This window comes from Monopterus albus, unplaced genomic scaffold (assembly GCF_001952655.1).
Source record: "Monopterus albus unplaced genomic scaffold, M_albus_1.0 scaffold172.1, whole genome shotgun sequence".
Classification (NCBI taxonomy): domain Eukaryota; kingdom Metazoa; phylum Chordata; class Actinopteri; order Synbranchiformes; family Synbranchidae; genus Monopterus; species Monopterus albus.
Window position 1 is genome coordinate 28958 of NW_018128052.1, and position 19475 is coordinate 48432.

At 40.0% G+C, this 19475-nt stretch overlaps 3 protein-coding genes across 3 annotated transcripts; 1 reads left to right on the forward strand and 2 right to left on the reverse strand.

Annotated features, from left to right (window-relative positions):
• Positions 1-96: 96 nt before the first annotated feature.
• Positions 97-8558, reverse strand: capn10 (calpain 10). The gene is made up of 13 exons (XM_020616076.1): positions 8265-8558; positions 5735-5966; positions 5242-5373; positions 4867-5063; positions 4467-4693; positions 4243-4384; positions 4000-4166; positions 3646-3902; positions 3361-3563; positions 2465-2720; positions 1659-1852; positions 1535-1580; positions 97-1093 (listed from the first exon to the last, which is right to left on the reverse strand). The coding sequence occupies exons 2-13, from the start codon at positions 5876-5878 to the stop codon at positions 1064-1066; spliced, it is 1995 nt and encodes a 664-aa protein (XP_020471732.1). The 5' UTR covers positions 5879-5966; positions 8265-8558; the 3' UTR covers positions 97-1063.
• A 1433-nt stretch (positions 8559-9991) lies between these two features.
• Positions 9992-10652, reverse strand: ccl20a.4 (chemokine (C-C motif) ligand 20a, duplicate 4). The gene is made up of 4 exons (XM_020616013.1): positions 10563-10652; positions 10335-10446; positions 10156-10236; positions 9992-10054 (listed from the first exon to the last, which is right to left on the reverse strand). Exons 1-4 carry the CDS (start codon positions 10624-10626, stop codon positions 10045-10047), a joined length of 267 nt encoding a protein of 88 aa, XP_020471669.1. The 5' UTR covers positions 10627-10652; the 3' UTR covers positions 9992-10044.
• Positions 10653-16084: 5432 nt separating this feature from the next.
• Positions 16085-16850, forward strand: ccl20a.3 (chemokine (C-C motif) ligand 20a, duplicate 3). Its single transcript, XM_020616254.1, has 4 exons — positions 16085-16198; positions 16324-16432; positions 16537-16611; positions 16727-16850. The coding sequence occupies exons 1-4, from the start codon at positions 16123-16125 to the stop codon at positions 16773-16775; spliced, it is 309 nt and encodes a 102-aa protein (XP_020471910.1). The 5' UTR covers positions 16085-16122; the 3' UTR covers positions 16776-16850.
• Positions 16851-19475: the final 2625 nt, after the last annotated feature.

Consider the following 19475-nt stretch of genomic DNA (forward strand, 5'->3'; position numbering starts at 1 on the left):
CCAGTGTAATCACCTTCAGCATGCCTGATGTAATGCTTATGCTGCACATATAAAATCTAAATCACGCCAAACATAGGGGACACGTTAGCATCATGTTATAGTTTATTTTATTCATCACATCTCATACAGCCGAAACACAGTACCACACAGATCAGTTAATTATAGTTCTGTTCACTCCGATTCCAATCAATAATTAGAAATCCTGTGACTTCAGCACACAGAAACATGGGTACCAGCAGGCAGACACACCACGACACATTCGCAGCCTCACCACAACAAGGCCAGGCAGCTTCTTCATTTGAACCGGCTTCTTCTGAAGGGCTGCATCCCTGCTTTCATCCCTTTCATCTGTCCACTTGTCATCTGCTTTTGTGGTCACTTCAAAAAAAAAAGTGGCTCTGTTCAGGTCTGAGCAGAGTTGTGGACAGAGTTTGGGGGGCAAAAAGGGAGCTGGGGTTAGGCCAGAATTCAGCCTGACTTTATTGCTAGTCAGGATGTGTGCAGATGTGGAAATGAGGGATGAAGGAAAACCCTGTGTCTGTGTTTATAGACAAACAGTACAAGCTAGATAAGAAGCAGACTGTCTGGGGATGAGGGATAGGAGAGAAGTGCTGGCATGGTATGGCACAGTATGGTGTGGTTTGGCTGGCTCTTCTATCAGCGACCATCTCCTTGCCCCCTCACTCAGTAAAGACCTTCATGAGAGGACCCTTTGTTCTGGGCCGACAGGCGAACCAGTGAGTGAATGAGCAAGAGCAGTGGCGGCCTTCTTCAGTGGCGGCTGTTTGTTTACACCAGCAATCCCCGTCATACTTCATTAGCAGCCCAGCCCACCAACAACCTCTGATGTCCTAATCGCTGATTCAGGACAAAGGGGTTTCCAGTATTCCCGACACCACCCTTCCACTAAACCCCTTCATCTGCCTGCCTTCTCAGCCACTCATGGTGCACACCCACCCACCCACAAAGCCTCCATGGTGGGAGAACTGGTTCTTTCATCATGGGCCAAGAGGCACAGGGAGATGAGCTGACGAACCAGTAGAGAAGGAACAGTCCTAGAGAACTAGCTTTGCATCACAGAGATGTGAGAAACCTGTCGCAATGAGAGACAAAGCAAGACAGAGGGGTCATTCAGTGCTGCCATCTTCTGACCACAATCACAGACTTTAAAATAAGGATATAAGCTATGCACACATGCAATTTGTTGCAATGCACTGCCACAGAGGAAGGACTTGGTATCAAGCTTCAGCTGTGTCTCTGATCCTAATGTTCTCTTTCCATTAAACATAACCATTGCTGAACTTTGCAGGAAGCAAAATAGTGAGAGGAAGTAACCACAAAGTTTCTTTATCATAATGTAACTGTACTAGGGCTGCAACTAACAACTATTTTCACAGTAGACAAATCAGAAGATATTTTTTTCAATAATAAAAATGTTTACTCTATGTCAGAAAATTTAATTAATAAGTAATTCATCAGACATCAGAATTGCTGCTGAATAATTTTGTCTTTATCAGCACTATGCCATACAAACCTCCTGAATGGTTCTCCCCAGTCTCTCCTGGCTTTTCAACACCTTCCTGAAAAAGATACGCATCCTTATAATAATGATAAGTGAAGCTACTGCGGTTACCTGCATAATAACATTCTGAGCCAACCTGTGTATTCTGCGAGCCAAGCTGAGGGTGAAGTCTGCAGAGCAGTCAGGCTCATAAGTGGATGGTAATATGGTGTATGCTCCAGGAGGAAGACAGCAGGCCAGACTGACATCCTGGGTGTAACAGTGGGGAACACAGCTGGCCACGGGATCCTCGTCCCTGAGTAACATCTGTGTAGACACCCCTTCTGGTACCTGGGTGCAGTATATGGTCACAATTACTATGTTTGTATTACACCACTTAAAATATATGGTTTCTCAATTACCCGCTTTGTTTAGAGTGTTACACATCTCTTTTCATCAGTACATATACCGGTGTTTACCTATCTATGGAGGAGAAATTCAAATTAATTAATACTGCTGCAATTTGTTGTCCTGTCCATATTCTGGCTCAAACATGTCAGGTAGGTTTGAGGTATCATCACTGTCAAAACGTAGCTTATCTGTCAGTGTTTTTTGTTTACACATTGTCCTGGCCTCCTGACTGGTCTTGTATCGAAAAGTGCTTCCCCATCGACATTGTTTACACATTGTCCTGGCCTCCTGACCGGTCTTGTATCGAAAAGTGCTTCCCTATCGACGTGTTTCCTGTGATGAAAACACAGTTTCATGTAGAGACCCCCTCAGTGGTTTTGGTTAGGATAGTGTTAGGATTCAGGTTAGGGGAAGCTCTCAGGCTTTTCATTCTGAAATAATTACAGGCTATTTGGAGTTATGATGGGTGCAAAGCTAATCTAGAGGTACCCAAGATTAAGCATTAAATGGCTGGAAATGAGCATGCCATGGGCTCTTTAACGTCTCATTGACCTTATAAATGTGGAAGCCAATAGGGTGCAGATCAGTGTAAGGGCGGCTCTGGTGCAGGGTGATCCTGACATTAACTCCTGATGTCACTCCTGAGTGGTCGCACACTGTAAAGTGGAAGCAGGGGTTCTGCCAGTGAGACATGAAGTTCCTGCTTCCTCCAGCCGTCGCTCCTTCCACCCACGAGCCCCGGAAGTGACTGGTCTCCCATTCTCCATCTGTTGTTAATGGCAGTGAGGGTGCTGGGCTTTTCATGGCACTGAGCAAAACACAGATATTGCTATGTCATAAATAATTCAACTAGAAACATAACTACTTATACAATCACAACACTTTGCATGGCAAAATCATGACAGTAGGAGAATCCATCTTAGGGAAATTCTGTAGTGCAACAGCAGGAACTGACTGGTGCATTCAAAAGGTTTAGCTGATTTTTTTTTTAATTTGTTTTTCAATTTGACCAGCAGATGGCACTATTTCATTTGTAACAAAAGTCATCAAGATAATCTCAAATTAATAATCTGAGTATGAACGTGTACAGCATACCATTAAACAATATTTTTTGATACTGTAATAGTGTTTCAGTTATGTCAAAGACAACACAAAGTTGTTTGAACTGCAGTTTTGTTTTGATTTTAGAAAAAGGTAGGTGGTTAATACTGTGCTTTGGATTTAGCCTGTTTACTGGTTACGTACAATGTTGTTCTTTGACATCCCTTATATATTTCTTAAAGGTAAAATATTGTTTAACATTGAGTTCTGTTAATTTTGCAGGAAACAACATTAAAAACCATCTGTGAATATACCTGAATATTTTGAAAATATAAAATGCAAAATTTAACATAAGAAGCAAACACAGCCTGATGCCTTGAGAAGATGAGCTTGGTAATGTTGCATGCCTGAAGGATGTAGAAGAGGAGGAAAAGACCCTGATGAGAAATTGAGCCTCAGCTCCTGGCTGGTAGGTGCTGGGGATCAGTAGGTAGTATCCGGGCTCCAGCTGCTCGTGGAAAACCACCTCTCTCTCGTAGGCGTGGCAGTGAGTAGAAGCACAAGGAGGTTTATTTAACATCCGGCTCAGATTAAAACGCTTCTTCTCCACCTGGTGACAGGAAAATTCAAACAAAGTCGTACAAAGTTGGAGACAAAGACACATGTGTCTTCATGTTAGCGATGGCACAGACCTTCCACATGTGTAGAGCGACAGCCTGGTAGTGCTGGTGCTTTGTGTTTTTGCTGTCCTCAACTGGCATTTGTGCGCATTTCTCCATGTTTCTCCATTTTCTCTGCTGCAACAGAGACACCAGTACCTCTCCTCGCTCACACACTTTGAGCCAAAACTTGGGGTTAGTACCATAACTGCTACTGTTTCGGTTACCACCAGCAGAGTGCCCTTTAACCCACCGGCCCGCCAGCTGATGGCTGTGTTCCAGCAGATTCCCTGTGAGAGAGGAGAGTTGTCAGGGTAAAAATGGTGCTACAGATGTCAGTATCAGAGAGTAAAGGTAGAAAACCCTCTAACAAAATAAGGACATTACCTGTATAAATGTTCTTTAGGTGTCCCTCCTCACTGATAGGATATCCCACTGTGACATCATCAAACTGAGACATGAATTCAGCCTCATCCAACCAGAACTCGCCCTCGGCCGCCCTGGCTTGTAGGTCTGATGCACAAACAGGGTCAACAGAGCTCCAGCCTGCACCACTGCAGAGACAAATGTAGAAAGATTGAATGTCTGAACTTCCCCACGCTAGGTTTGATATTTGCCAATGAGAATTACCTCCCTATCCAGGTCCCTCCCCAGCAGCATCTCCCCCAGGGGTTTCTGATCCTCAGCAAGCGTACTTCACTCCCTGACACTGTGCTCACATCCAACCATTCCATGACAGTCAGAGCATGGTATTGACCCTGCTCACTGGCACCTAAAACAGACAAACGCATCATCAGATGATGTGACAGGGGACGACACAATCACTTTTAACTGCAAAGAAACACGTTTCTGACCTCCAGCACTGCTGTGAGTGGAGCAGCTGAGCGCACAATCATCTTTCACAGAGTACAGAAGGTTCAGGTCAAGCATTCTCCTCCTGTCCTGATCGCTGTCTTGTTCTTGTTTCTGCTCCTCTAAACTAAAGTCTCTCAGGCTCCAGTGCTCTGCCAGACCACCAGTCAAGTCCACCAGGGCCTCAGACACCTGTCCTGCCCACAGTCGTTCATATGAGCCATGAAGCCTGGAGATGAATGAAGGAACAGGAAATAGGATTTCCAAACTTCACTGAATATGTTGTTGGGAGTGAATGGTAAGGTTTATGAAATCTTACACCAAAAAAACATCCGTCAAAAAGGAAAGTTCACAATAGGTTAAACTGAGAGTTAAGGCAGGGAAATTCTACAGGCTTCTTACTTTGCATAGGCCTTCTCCAACAGGGCCACCCAGAAGGCAGCTGGGGAGTGGCAGCATGAGAAGCAGAGGGTGGAATTAATACAGGGCAGGCGGTCGTCGATGATCACCTCTATCCAGAATCCCTGCTGCCAAAAGCGAAACTGGAAGGAGCCCCTGTACCTGCTGTTACCCCATTGGGGTTGATCTGGAGGAAGAATCTATAGAAAGTCAAGGACTATGTCACTAGGGCAGTGCAGGACGCAGAAAACATGTTTATGACACACTCACACACTCACTCATGGTAACTTAGCCTAACCATCTGCTGTGGTTCTGTACAAAGCCAGTGTCACAGATGATGTAATAAAAATAGAAACACTAGTGCAGTTGTCACTCTACCTTGTTCAGCAGATGCTTGTTCTTGAACAAGAAGGTGCAGGCGCAAAGAAACCAGCAGTCTCCTAGTAAGCCCTGTTTAGCATGACCCAGGTTCATGTTGTTAGGGAAGAGAGCCGGTGACCTGCAGATCTCCTGGAGGTGAGAAATTAAAATAAAGAAGGCCTGCTGAGTTGAAGAAAACTTGCAACAACCCTTGGCCTTATGGGTGGAAAAAAAATTAGTGGAAATATTTGTCAACATGGAAGTCATGGCCTCTCACAGTATTTTGTCTGGCTATCATTTGGCTGGGTTTCAACATGAAAGACATACAAATAAAAAGCATATTAAAACCATTGATACCTGATAGAGAACTCCCTCTTTATTTGAACATGTTAGTGATATTAAAAATCACATGACCTTAACAACATCAGATAAACATTTAACCCCATGACAAGACAAAGATACAATTAATTTGCTGCTGGATTTCCCACTTCCCTTTGAAGCAGGCTCTAACCTGTGGGCGTCGCCAGGTGATGTCACCCTGTAGCCTGGCGATGGGCGTGGAGCTGTCGGAGAACAGGGACGTGTCATCAGAGGGGAAATCCGGGTCCTCAAACAGAGCCTCACCTCCAAGCCGTGCCCTGCCTTCTTCCTTCATGGCTCTTGAGTCTTTTCAGTCTGGTTGGGTGAACCTCAGCCAGCTGTTGCCATCCTCACTGCTTTCATGCACATTTTACACCTAAAAACTGTAAATTTTACATATTACATTACACACTCAGTTGGAGGTTTACTCTATCTAGCTAAAACTAGTCTAAGTCTATCCAACAGTACTGCATTCAATCATCCTTTATGAACAGTTTCTGAGAGGCATTGATTCAACTGTATTAATATTTTTGCTGTTGAGTTGTACTGCATTGAACAGGGAGCTATTTCTGTTATTTAGCCTAGTTTCATTTATATACAGGTGCTGGTCATAAAATTAGAATATCATCAAAAAGTTGATTTATTTCATTAATTCCATTCAAAAAGTGAAACTTGTATATTATATCCATTCATTACACACAGACTGATATATTTCAAATGTTTATTTCTTTTAATTTTGATGATTATAACTGACAACCAATGAAAACCCCAAATTCGGTATCTCAGAAAATTAGAATATTGTGAAAAGGTTCAATATTGAAGACACCTGGTGCCACACTCTAATCAGCTATTTGACTCAAAACACCTGCAAAGGCCTTTAAATGGTGTCTCAGTCTAGTTCTGTAGGCTACACAATCATGGGGAAGACTGCTGACCTGACAGTTGTCCAAAAGACCACCATTGACACCTTGCACAAGGAGGGCAAGACACAAAAGGTCATTGCAGAAGAGGCTGGCTGTTCACAGAGCTCTGTGTCCAAGCACATTAATAGAGAGGCGAAGGGAAGGAAAAGATGTGGTAGAAAAAAGTGTACAAGCAATAGGGATAACCGCACCCTGGAGAGGATTGTGAAACAAAACCGATTCAAAAATGTGGGGGAGATTCACAAAGAGTGGACTGCAGCTGGAGTCAGTGCTTCAAGACCCACTATGCACAGACATGTGAAAGACATGGTTTTCAGCTGTCGCATTCCTTGTGTCAAGCCACTCTTGAACAACAGACAGCGTCAGAAGCGTCTCACCTGGGCTAAAGACAAAAAGGACTGGACTGCTGCTGAGTGGTCCAAAGTCATGTTCTCTGATGAAAGTAAATTTTGCATTACCTTTGGAAATCAGGGTCCCAGAGTCTGGAGGAAGAGAGGAGAGGCACAGAATCCACGTTGCTTGAGGTCCAGTGTAAAGTTTCCACAGTCAGTGATGGTTTGGGGTGCCATGTCATCTGCTGGTGTTGGGCCACTGTGTTTTCTGAGGTCCAAGGTCAATGCAGCCGTATACCAGGAAGTTTTAGAGCACTTCATGCTTCCTGCTGCTGACCAACTTTATGGAGATGCAGATTTCATTTTCCAACAGGACTTGGCACCTGCACACAGTGCCAAACCTACCAGTACCTGGTTTAAGGACCATGGTATCCCTGTTCTTAATTGGCCAGCAAACTCGCCTGACCTTAACCCCATAGAAAATCTATGGGGTATTGTGAAGAGGAAGATGCGATATGCCAGACCCAACAATGCAGAAGAGCTGAAGGCCACTATCAGAGCAACCTGGGCTCTCGTAACACCTGAGCAGTGCCACAGACTGATCGACTCCATGCCACGCCGCATTGCTGCAGTAATTCAGGCAAAAGGGGCCCCAACTAAGTATTGAGTGCTGTACATGCTCATACTTTTCATGTTCATACTTTTCAGTTGGCCAAGATTTCTAAAAATCCTTTCTTTGTATTGGTATTCAGTAATATTCTAATTTTCTGAGATACCGAATTTGGGGTTTTCATTAGTTGTCAGTTATAATCATCACAATTAAAAGAAATAAACATTTGAAATATATCAGTCTGTGTGTAATGAATGAATATGATATACAAGTTTCACTTTTTGAATGGAATTAGTGAAATAAATCAACTTTTTGATGATATTCTAATTTTATGACCAGCACCTGTAAATGGGGTGGAGAAAATAATACAAACACCTGTCATTGTAATGTAATACAAGTCAACAAAAGCACGAACTACATCATCCAAAGTGATCACAAAGTTCAATAAACACCTTGCTGAAAAACAGTTTGAATGAAACCAAAAGGCCAAAACTGAGTGTATGTTCATGCTGCATATCTGTATTCTGCAAAGACCTTCAACACCAACTGGAAGCTGCAGTAGATGTCTTAATGTAGATGTCTTAACAGAATCTAATCAATGTAAATAATGTAAATACAGCGTTACACCATTAAGGACAGAATTTTATGGGGAAAACCTTTTTGGTTTGGTTACTGTTACCCACTCATTATCATTAATACAACCATAATGCCGTGGAAATAAAAGCTGTATTAATTAGTCTCCAGAATGCAATGCAATGCAATGTTAGTAATAAAACCGGTAATTTTGTGGCTCTCTGCTGTGTTTCTATATCATACCTCTCTCCTCTTGTAGCTGTCATTCTTCATCACAACACAACAGCTAATCGTTAGCCTCAGTTAGCTAGCTTGTAGCCATAGCATCTCCACATCGCTTCATCTTATCATGGTTTCAGAACAGTACCAAAGTGCGGTTCGGTCCAACGACACCCAATATTTCGTTATAGCTGACAGTTAGTTATATCCAGACCAGTCATACTGTATCATCCTGCTGCTAAGTCTCTTCTGCACGGACATCCACGGCTCATTCATAGAGTGAATCCTTCCTGTGTTGTTGAACACGTCCGCCCCCTACTGCTGGTACAGTGAATTACACTGTCTTACATGGATAAAGACTTCATGATTAGGTACATTTGGATGAAACCTATGCACAATAAATTAAGGTTAAAGTTTTTTCCGCGGCTTTAGTTTGCGGTGCTGTTAAAATATGACCTAATGTGTTACAATGAAAAGTGTTTCAAAATGTTTCCACCCCGGGGGCTTAAATAGCAACAAGGTATTTACCTACAGTAAACTGGAAGTGTAGCCTAGTATACATCCATCCATCCATTTCCTAAACCGCATAGTCCCAAACGGGGTCACGAGGGGCTGGAGCCAATCCCAGCCAGCTGCGGGCGAAAGGCGGGGTACACCCTGGACAGGTCGCCAGCCCATCGCAGGGCGCCTAGTATACAGTCATATATTATTATAGCTACAGTTGTTTATGTTTATATTGATAATACTTTGTCTGTTACCTTTTGATTCCTAATGTGGAGTGCCTGTTTCTATACCCTTACTGCTGTAACAGTGTGGATTTCCCTGTTGTTAGGGAAGGTTAATCTTATCTTATTTCATCTCATCTCTACTGTGATGGCTGGACGACTGGGTCAGAGCATCTGCCAGGTTGCAGGTCTTGCTGGGTATTCTAAGGAAGGACAAACAGTGAACCAGTGACAGTGCCATGGACGCCCAAGGCTCACTGATAATGAGGCTGACCTATTATATTTTAAATGGTTAAATTCAATTTGCACTTTTCAAAAAGATTTGTCTGAATCTGTGCTAAAATGAGAAACACTACATATTGGTTTCAATGAAGAGAACCATTCAGTGGTGATATCACACCAAGAGTGGGGCGGCTGTTCAATTTGTACAAATATGATCTCCAACTTGTCCTCATGACCACAGTTTTCACTCCTTTTACGTTAGTTTTTCACTGAATGGTCGACACGTTTGCACACTTCCTGACAGTATGAAAGCGCATGGATTCACACAAAATGCAATGTGAATGTCAAAGAGACACAAGTGCCAACCAACTGCCACACTGACTCCTATGTACACAATATTAGGCAAGTGGGCATGATAGAATAGAATAGACTTTATTGTCATTGCACAATAGGAGCACAATGAAATTGTGGGTGCTCTAACGGTGCACTTCAGAGGGCATAAAATAAAAAGTAAATTCAAAAGGGTAAAATCAAAATCAATGTTATGGCTGAACCATGTATATTCTAGTAATGTCCTTAAATAGTCTAAAATGGTAAAGTATTAACAAGCCTGGTTTTACTCTTCCACTTGCCTCCCATCCAGAATAGTTCACAGAAATGATAATGTGGTAAACTTCTATGAAACCAACACATTCTAGCTATCGAACAGATCAACACAGACACAGCAAATTATTAAAAAAATATTCAATTTATTAGCTTTAAAGTAAATACAAAAATAAATTTATTGAATTTAGGACAATACATTCTTGTGTCTTTAAGAAGATTTCTCCGCTGATCTCCACGAGTGTGGATAATGCTCAGTGTTTTCTGTTTAGAAAAGACATAAAGGAAAACATTCGATAGATTCACATAAGATTGTTGAGATTTGGCTGTAGTGTAGAGATCTGTTGATTATAGAAATGACTTACTCTGGTAAGAACCCGATGGCATACTGCACCCACTCTGAGTCAGGGTTGGCACACACGAGTCGGTTTCGCACTGTTGTGAAGCTGCGTTAAAACAGGGGAAGAAGTTCAGTCATGAATACAATAGACAAGCTGACAGTTAACATGTACTTTATAATAAGTCCTGTTGATTTATTTCTTACATTATTGCCTTGATGTTGCAGTATTGTTTGTTATCCTGGATTCTGTAGTATTTCAGCACTTTGAATGGGACTGGAGATGGATGGTACTGTGTGCAGCAAGACTTCATGGGCTCTTTGAAGAACAAAATCACAGACATTTCAGAGAATAAAGGCAGAGTAGCATACTAAACAACTCATTAGTGAAGTGAATAATAGCGTACAGTAAACTATCGTTGAAGTCATACTTACTGCTTTCACTCATCGCCACCAGGAGCACCAGCAGGACAGAGACACACACAGCGAGCTTTGCCATCTTCTCTCAGCTTCTCTTCAGTAGGATTCTCAGATGAAGTGAAATGTTAACTTCTGCTTCTGGTGGTGAAGCTTAAATATGATGTAAAATGGAACTAGAATGTCCTTTAACAAACCAAGGAATTACCTGGAAAAACCAATGCTGTAACTTATCTGGGTCAGGAAGGAACATGTGGTGGCACAAAAGCCCCTTCTCTGTGGGACAGTAGGCAGGAATCGTGCATCTGGTATGATGGCATGCTGTTGTGCTGACAGAGCATATTACATAACAGTATGTATTGTTCATTCTTGGAATGTTAACACGCTAAGACACAATGAATACATTTCAAACAGTATTTCTGTTATTTATTCAGTGTATTTAATAAGGCATAGTGGAATATAATTACATTACTTAAGTGCTGTATTCAGGAATTTGTACTTTACTTGACTTCTTCAATACTATTCTGCTTTATGCTTCTACTCCATTATATACAGTGCCTTGCGAAAGTATTCAGCCGCCTTGAACTTTGCGACCTTTTGCCACATTTCAGGCTTCAAACATAAAGATATAAAACTGTATTTTTTTGTGAAGAATCAACAACAAGTGGGACACAATCATGAAGTGGAACGAAATTTATTGGATATTTCAAACGTTTTTAACAAATAAAAAACTGAAAAATTGGGCGTGCAAAATTATTCAGCCCCCTTAAGTTAATACTTTGTAGCGTCACCTTTTGCTGCGATAACAGCTGTAAGTCGTTTGGAGTATGTCTATCAGTTTTGCACATCGAGAGACTGAAATTTTTGCCCATTCCACGAAATGGATGGATGGATGTATACTAGGCTTCACTTCCAGCTCGAGCTCAGTGAGGTTGGATGGAGAGCGTTTGTGAACAGCAGTTTTCAGTTCTTTCCACAGATTCTCAATTGGATTCAGGTCTGGACTTTGACTTGGCCATTCTAACACCTGGATATGTTTATTTGTGAACCATTCCATTGTAGATTTTGCTTTATGTTTTGGATCATTGTCTTGTTGGAAGACAAATCTCCATCCCAGTCTCAGGTCTTCTGCAGACTCCATCAGGTTTCCTTCCAGAATGGTCCTGTATGTGGCTCCATCCATCTTCCCATCAATTTTAACCATCTTCCCTGTCCCTGCTGAAAAAAAGCAGGCCAAAACCATGATGCTGCCACCACCATGTTTGACAGTGGGGATGGTGTGTTCAGGGTGATGAGCTGTCTTGCTTTTACGCCAAACATAACGTTTTGCATTGTTGCCAAAAAGTTCGATTTTGGTTTCATCTGACCAGAGCACCTTCTTCCACATGTTTGGTGTGTCTCCCAGGTGGCTTGTGGCAAACTTTAAACAACACTTTTTATGGATATCTTTAAGAAATGGCTTTCTTCTTGCCACTCTTCCATAAAGGCCAGATTTGTGCAGTATACGACTGATTGTTGTCCTATGGACAGAGTCTCCCACCTCAGCTGTAGATCTCTGCAGTTCATCCAGAGTGATCATGGGCCGCTTGGCTGCATCTGAGAATCTGTGGAAAGAACTGAAAACTGCTGTTCACAAATGCTCTCCATCCAACCTCACTGAGCTCGAGCTGTTTTGCAAGGAGGCATGGGCAAAAATTTCAGTCTCTCGATGTGCAAAACTGATAGAGACATACCCCAAGTGACTTACAGCTGTAATCGCAGCAAAAGGTGGCGCTACAAAGTATTAACTTAAGGGGGCTGAATAATTTTGCACGGCCAATTTTTCAGTTTTTTATTTGTTAAAAACGTTTGAAATATCCAATAAATTTCGTTCCACTTCATGATTGTGTCCCACTTGTTGTTGATTCTTCACAAAAAATTACAGTTTTATATCTTTATGTTTGAAGCCTGAAATGTGGCAAAAGGTCGCAAAGTTCAAGGGGGCCGAATACTTTCGCAAGGCACTGTATCTGAGGAAATACTGTACTTTTATATCTTATATATCTGAGGAAACACTGTACAGGCCGGCTGCTTGTAGATTAGACCCGGTCAGGTAAAACAGCGAGTCCCTGTACAGGAACATTACTAGACATGCAGTAACCTCAGGCCCTGTATTTTTCTCCACATCCTCTGGTCACAGTGCAGTAGCAGGAGGTAAAATATATCCACAAAACCAGGCACATTAAAAAAATTCCACTTTTACAATGGCACTTGTGGATGTCCTTTTTTTTTTAACAAGCTTTATTGAAAACATACATAACAAACAAGGCAGTATAACATTTTGCCAATACGATGGGGGCACCAGTGGATGTCAGGCAAGCTCACATGAACACGCAACGGCCTGGATTTTATTCCCATTGAAGGCGATCCTTAAACTATCACATAATACTTTATTTTGGTAGAACAAAAGTCTCACGAGCAAGAGTTTGTATAAACTGAGTTACTTCTGCATAGAAATACTAAAACATACATACACCTCATTTTTGGATCTTTAGGTCACGTCTAAGATGAGAATTCACCGTTGTAACATTGTAGATAATTCAGAAAACAAGGGAAAGCAGCCATTGGCTCTTTAACATTAAAGTGCAACTTTGACAATAATGTACAACTTTGACAATAATGTACCTGTTACATTAACAAAACATTACACAAATACCATAATATAAAAATGACAGGAGCTATTTGATTGTATAATATGTAATGCAGTATTTTTACTTTTAATAAAATATTTATATGTTGCTACTTTGACTTGCAGATTTACAGTAAGTAAAAGTACACAGGTAGGGCTAAAGCACCAAGCAACTCAAAACCTCACAGCAAACATCCTGCTGATGATGCAATGTCAGTGCGGTTTTAAATTTTACTTACTGTCCTTACATCTAGTTCTCACATACGCTGCTATTAGAATTTGTTGAACTGCAGTATTTTTACATCACCTTTGCTTATGAGATGTACTACAAAGATGCCATTTGGGTGATGTAGACGCAGTGTAAAAACATGACAACTACCACATTCAAGGGGTCTGATTGGACTTTAGCCCTTGTTTTAGTCATTTTAATAAGACTTTTCCACAGAAGACATTTTGACGTCACAGTAGGACACACATGTAAAGTCACATGTGTAAATAATAATACTTCACGGTGGCTGAATTCCATTCAGCTGCTTCTGTTTCAGGGTCCTGGTGTTGTTCATGCTGGCTCACTCTCACATGGTTACATCCTACTGCGACACTGTTGTTAATGTTGTAGAGTGTGTGTTTCTGAATATGACAAATTAAATGTTTGCTTGGGAAAAGAGCTGTTACAGGACCAACTTTGACTCAAAACTTTATTCTCAATAAAGTCCTTATTACAGGCAAAGGTGTCCCAGAGGAATTTTCTGTATTGTTACATTTTCTAACTATTCTCAAACAATTTTGATTGTTTCATATGATATATATCTGCATTTCTTTGTCTCTGCTCTTCTCAGTAGTTTGAAGTGGGTTGTGAAAACCTGATTGAATGATCAAAACTTCCCACTTCTTTCTTTATGTGTCACTTCATGCTTTGTTCTCACAAAAACCTGGTTTCCTAAAATATCCCTTTCATTAAAGGATTGCATCACATTTTGAGTACATGTGAACATGTCTGTATTGCATTAAGGTAGACTTGAATAAAATGTGACCCTTTTCTTTAAATCACATTGGAAAAATGTTGTAAGACTATATCAGAAGATGTTATCAGAACCTAAAGTCTGAACTGAGGTGAGAACTAGACACCAGAATGGCCCGTTATTTGGAGAATAAGTTAGAAATAGTTCAAATAAATTTTGGAAAACAGTAAGAAATCTGTACTCCTGTGAGAATCAAAGCATTACAGCCGATTGTAAACAACACAGGAGAGCATTCTGTCTCACAGTTAAGTGACAGAAGACACAGTAGTTGAATTTTTTTTGTAACTTACCAACAGGATGAAAATGCACCTTGCAGGAAATAAGTAATATGCGATGTAACTCAAAGATGGTGTGGTTTTAGTGGAAAGTTTATGATGATTGACTTTAACCGTATTGTGACCTATTTCAGTGGTCCCAAAGCACTTGTTTCCTCTGTAGCATGGGTCTTGAGTAGTAAAAGTTCCTCTGACCTAGAAAAAACCCTTTGCAAGGCCTTAAAGCAACCCACTTGTAGCAGCCCACATCAAGCCAGCACACACTGAGATCTTCAGTGGAACATCATCCCTCCTGCTCTCTGAATTATTTTGTTTAAATGTCAAATTAACGTCAAATAACGTCAAATTATTATATACAATGACTGACAGTGTTATCTTCATGGTGAAAGTCACTGCCAGACCTTTGGAACTTCCCATGTTGCACAATTTGAAGGTGTAGTGATAAGAAAATCCTCACTGATGTGTTTTTATCTCCTCAGCTGACTGGGGCAGCTGTGTGTCAGGAGGTCATCTCCTAACTGGCAGGGTAAAATATATCCACAAAACCAGGCACATTAAAAAAATTCCACTTTTACAATGGCACTTGTGGATGTCCTTTTTTTTTTAACAAGCTTTATTGAAAACATACATAACAAACAAGGCAGTATAACATTTTGCCAATACGATGGGGGCACCAGTGGATGTCAGGCAAGCTCACATGAACACGCAACGGCCTGGATTTTATTCCCATTGAAGGCGATCCTTAAACTATCACATAATACTTTATTTTGGTAGAACAAAAGTCTCACGAGCAAGAGTTTGTAACACAGCAAACATCCTGCTGACCTTATTGCTGCATACACATGATGCAATGTCAGTGCGGTTTTAAATTTTACTTACTGTCCTTACATCTAGTTCTCACATACGCTGCTATTAGAATTTGTTGAACTGCAGTATTTTTACATCACCTTTGCTTATGAGATGTACTACAAAGATGCCATTTGGGTGATGTAGACGCAGTGTAAAAACATGACAACTACCACATTCAAGGGGTCTGATTGGACTTTAGCCCTTGTTTTAGTCATTTTAATAAGACTTTTCCACAGAAGACATTTTGACGTCACAGTAGGACACACATGTAAAGTCACATGTGTAAATAATAAGTGTGTGCCATCAGTGTGTGTGTGTGTGTGTGTGTACATGTACACAAAGTTCCAGTTCTATTCTTCTTTACTTTATTTTGTTCTATTTTTATTTATATCCCTTATGTAAATAAGTCACAGAATTTATATTGACAGTGAATTCCCAATAAACTGACAACAAAGAATGACCATACTGGTTATACTGGTTACTTTTAGTTCTCCCTCTGTAACTTTAAAAACACTACCGCTGTCTGTGCAAAGTTCTTGCCTTTCCACAACCCCTTTTTTTTAAAGAACAAAATGAGGGGGGTTTTCTGGTGCTGTAGTTCTTCTGGTGTGGGCAGGTCCAGCTTTTCTGAGTGGAAGCTTCCTGTTTCTCTGAGGAGTATATAAGCCTATATTAACTCATCACGACAACTTCTCTGACTCCACCTGAGGACAGCCAAGACAGCATCTTAACTCAGAGTCACTGTTGCCAGCACAGTAGAAGACATGGTGTCAGTCAAAGCTACAGTGACAGTGATCACGCTCCTTACCATTTGTCTGCTAGCAACAAACACATCTGCAGGTATGCACTGAGGTTTCCTCTCTTGAGACATATTATTCCTTTGTATGTTGTTAGTTTTTCTTACTGATTATTGCACAAATTCCACAGTGGCTCAGACTGACAGGTTTTCTGTTTCTTGTCCACAGCACATTATGAATGCTGTCGAAGATATATGACAATCAAAATACCTTTTGTGTCAATCAAGGGGTACTCAGTACAGACTGTCGCGGAGCTGTGTCCCATCAATGCCATCATGTAAGTATCAATAAAAGGATGTTCATTTACTGCTTCTCAACCAGAGACATAACATCTATGTTAAAAGTATATTAACATTTATTTTCCCTTCTTATTAATTGTAGTTTCCACACAAAGAAGGGTAAAGCATGCACCAACCCTGCTTTGAACTGGGTGATGGACTACATCAACCGTTTAAAGTAAGATTTAGCAAGGAAATTGTTTCAGCATAACTACCAAATATTGTAAATCTGTAGCCTGTTAAATGTGTTTTCTCAAAAAGAAAATTAACAACTCACCTAATTATCATTGCAGGACTAAAGCACAAATGGTTCATATCAAGACCTCAAAAGCACAGATATAGACCTCAAGGATGAAGACGACTTTTCAAGGCGAGATGGCAGAGCCCAGCTCCAGCCAATGGCTGTTATCCAGTAACCACTGATGTTTCTTATTTTTATACTTCAGTATAAAAATTCCTGCTTAAAGTTTTTTTTAAGTGCTGTTATGCAGTACAGCTAAGTTATAAGAGAATTGTATAATATTTTTATATTATTTGTGTATGTAAGAGTTTGTATTTGTACATGCTGTAAATAAAGTTTTGTTTAAAAAGAGTAGTTTGTCCAAGGTCTCTTAATGATAACACTCCTCTTTGCGCAGTGTACACATTGTAGTCATTCCTGCACACTTGCACTTCACTGGCAACCAAACTCCTGTTGTGTTAATTTCATCTTGAGAAAAATTCCACCACTGGATGTTTTGTGCCCTTTGTAACCTGGCAAACGCTTAAACATTAAAGTCCAGTGACATTAGTAGGAGGAAGTTACAGAGCTGTTTATTTAAAACACACAAGAGAACAGGTATTTCCATGATGACACATGGTAGTGATGAAATGATAAGCTGCATTTACTTTATAGGTCATAGTGTAACAATCTTTGTAAAGGACTAATGTGGCCTGTAATTAATTAATTTATTTATTCTTTCAAGCATATAAAGACAGTTGATATATCAACACACATAATTTTACACATATCCAACAAATGCTAATCCAATATCAATTTGCTTATACCTAGTACATGCTTGAATGGAGTAGGAAGAAGTCAGACTTATCCAGTCCTACCCCATGACATCATCTTACCATCATTGGTTTGCAAGCAGTAAATAATTCTCTTCTACACCACACAAGTAATATACTAAAAAATTATAACAGAGTGTTAACATTCTTACATAATTACATTCTTAAATAATTATCTTCTACACCACACAAGTAACATACTAAAGAATTAATACAAGGTGTTAACATTCATACACCACACCCACAATGTTCCATCTAATTAATCATTAAGCCTGTTCTTACATATATCTTGATTGACACATACCTTTATATTTATGTTTAAACTCGTCAATTCTATTACTATTTTTTATGTCCACACTTAAATTATTCCATAGTTTTACCCCACTTATGGAAATACAAAATCTTTTTTTGGTTGTACGTATAGCATGAATTTTTAAATTTAACTGACCCCTTAAATTGTATCCCCCATCCCTTTCATTAAATAGTTTTTGAATTCCACCAGGTAATAAATTGCTCCTGGCTTTATACATAAACACTGCAGTCTTATATCCCACTAAATCAAAACATTTTAACAATTTAGACTGTATGAAAGCTCCATTGGTGTGATCCCTATACCCCATCTTATGCACAATTCTGATCGCTCTTTTTTGTAATATATACAATGGTTGAAGTGAGCTTTTGTATGTATTTCCCCAGTTTTCAACGCCATACTCTAAGTATGGTAAAATCAATGAAGAATACAAAATGCGTAGTGCTTTCCCATCCAAAATATATCTAACCCTTGCCAATATCGATATATTTTTTGCTATTTTGTGCTGAACATATCTGATATGAGATTTCCAGAAGAATTTGTCATCAACTACGACACCTAGAAATTTAATTTCATGTACTCCCCCAATTTTCAATTGAAGTTCATTATCTAGTCTACGATTCCCAAATACCATAAATTTAGTTTTATCCAAATTCAGAGATAGTATATTGCTATCACACCATTTCTTTATCTTCTCAAGTTCCTGTGAAACCTGTCCAAAAAGTTGCTGTAGGTTTTCACCCGATGCCAATATGGTAGTGTCATCAGCAAACTAAAACCACTTTCACTAAATCAGAAACCTTGCATATATCGTTAATGTATAATATAAATAATTTAGGTCCCAAAACAGAACCCTGAGGCACTCCACATACAATACAAAAAGTGCAGCAATGTAGAAGCAAATCCTAACCCCAGAAAGGATGTTTTACTGCTTATGAATTAAACTTTTTAATTGAAAAAAAGGTCAAATTAGTTGTTTCTTCTTTAAAAAGTTACAGTGCTCTGCCCTAAAATTAGGCCAGGGCATTTCTTGTGTTTAGACAAGTTTTGAAACCTTTAATCCAGGAGATTGTTCTAAACTAATAATTACAAACTACATACGATTAAATGAGGGTTCTCTTTCAGGATGTCAGTGCCCCCATCCAAAGGGCAGGAGCAGTCATTGATCAGTTTGATGAATATAAAAATGACGTGAATTATATGCTATAGGCTTCACAGGCAGCAGTTGTGGACTCATTGCCAAAGTGCACTGAGACTGTTCTGGTGGCGCGTGGTGGTCTATGACCTTACTGAGACACTTGATGTTGGTTTTTCATTCTTTTTGTCACCTATCTGTGTGTACTCTTTGAAGTGGGCTCCCCTTGCTCTCCCTTTGTGTATCAGAGAGCAGTGTAGCTTGCAACAATGGCCTTCTACTTGCAGATGAGACAGGAAGCAACCAAATCAACCTCCATGAAAGAATAAATTGTCCATTAACTTATCTTGAAACTGTCATTGTAGTGCTGGTTATAGCTAAGGTGTTTATATTGACAAATTGTGCAGATAAGTGTGTTTTATTAAATATAAATTGTTGCTTTTCCAGCATGTGGTTATGAATTCATCTGTCTGCTTCAATTAATCTTGTGAAGTTAAATTGATTACTAATAGACAATAAAACATTTCTAATGAATTTTGATATA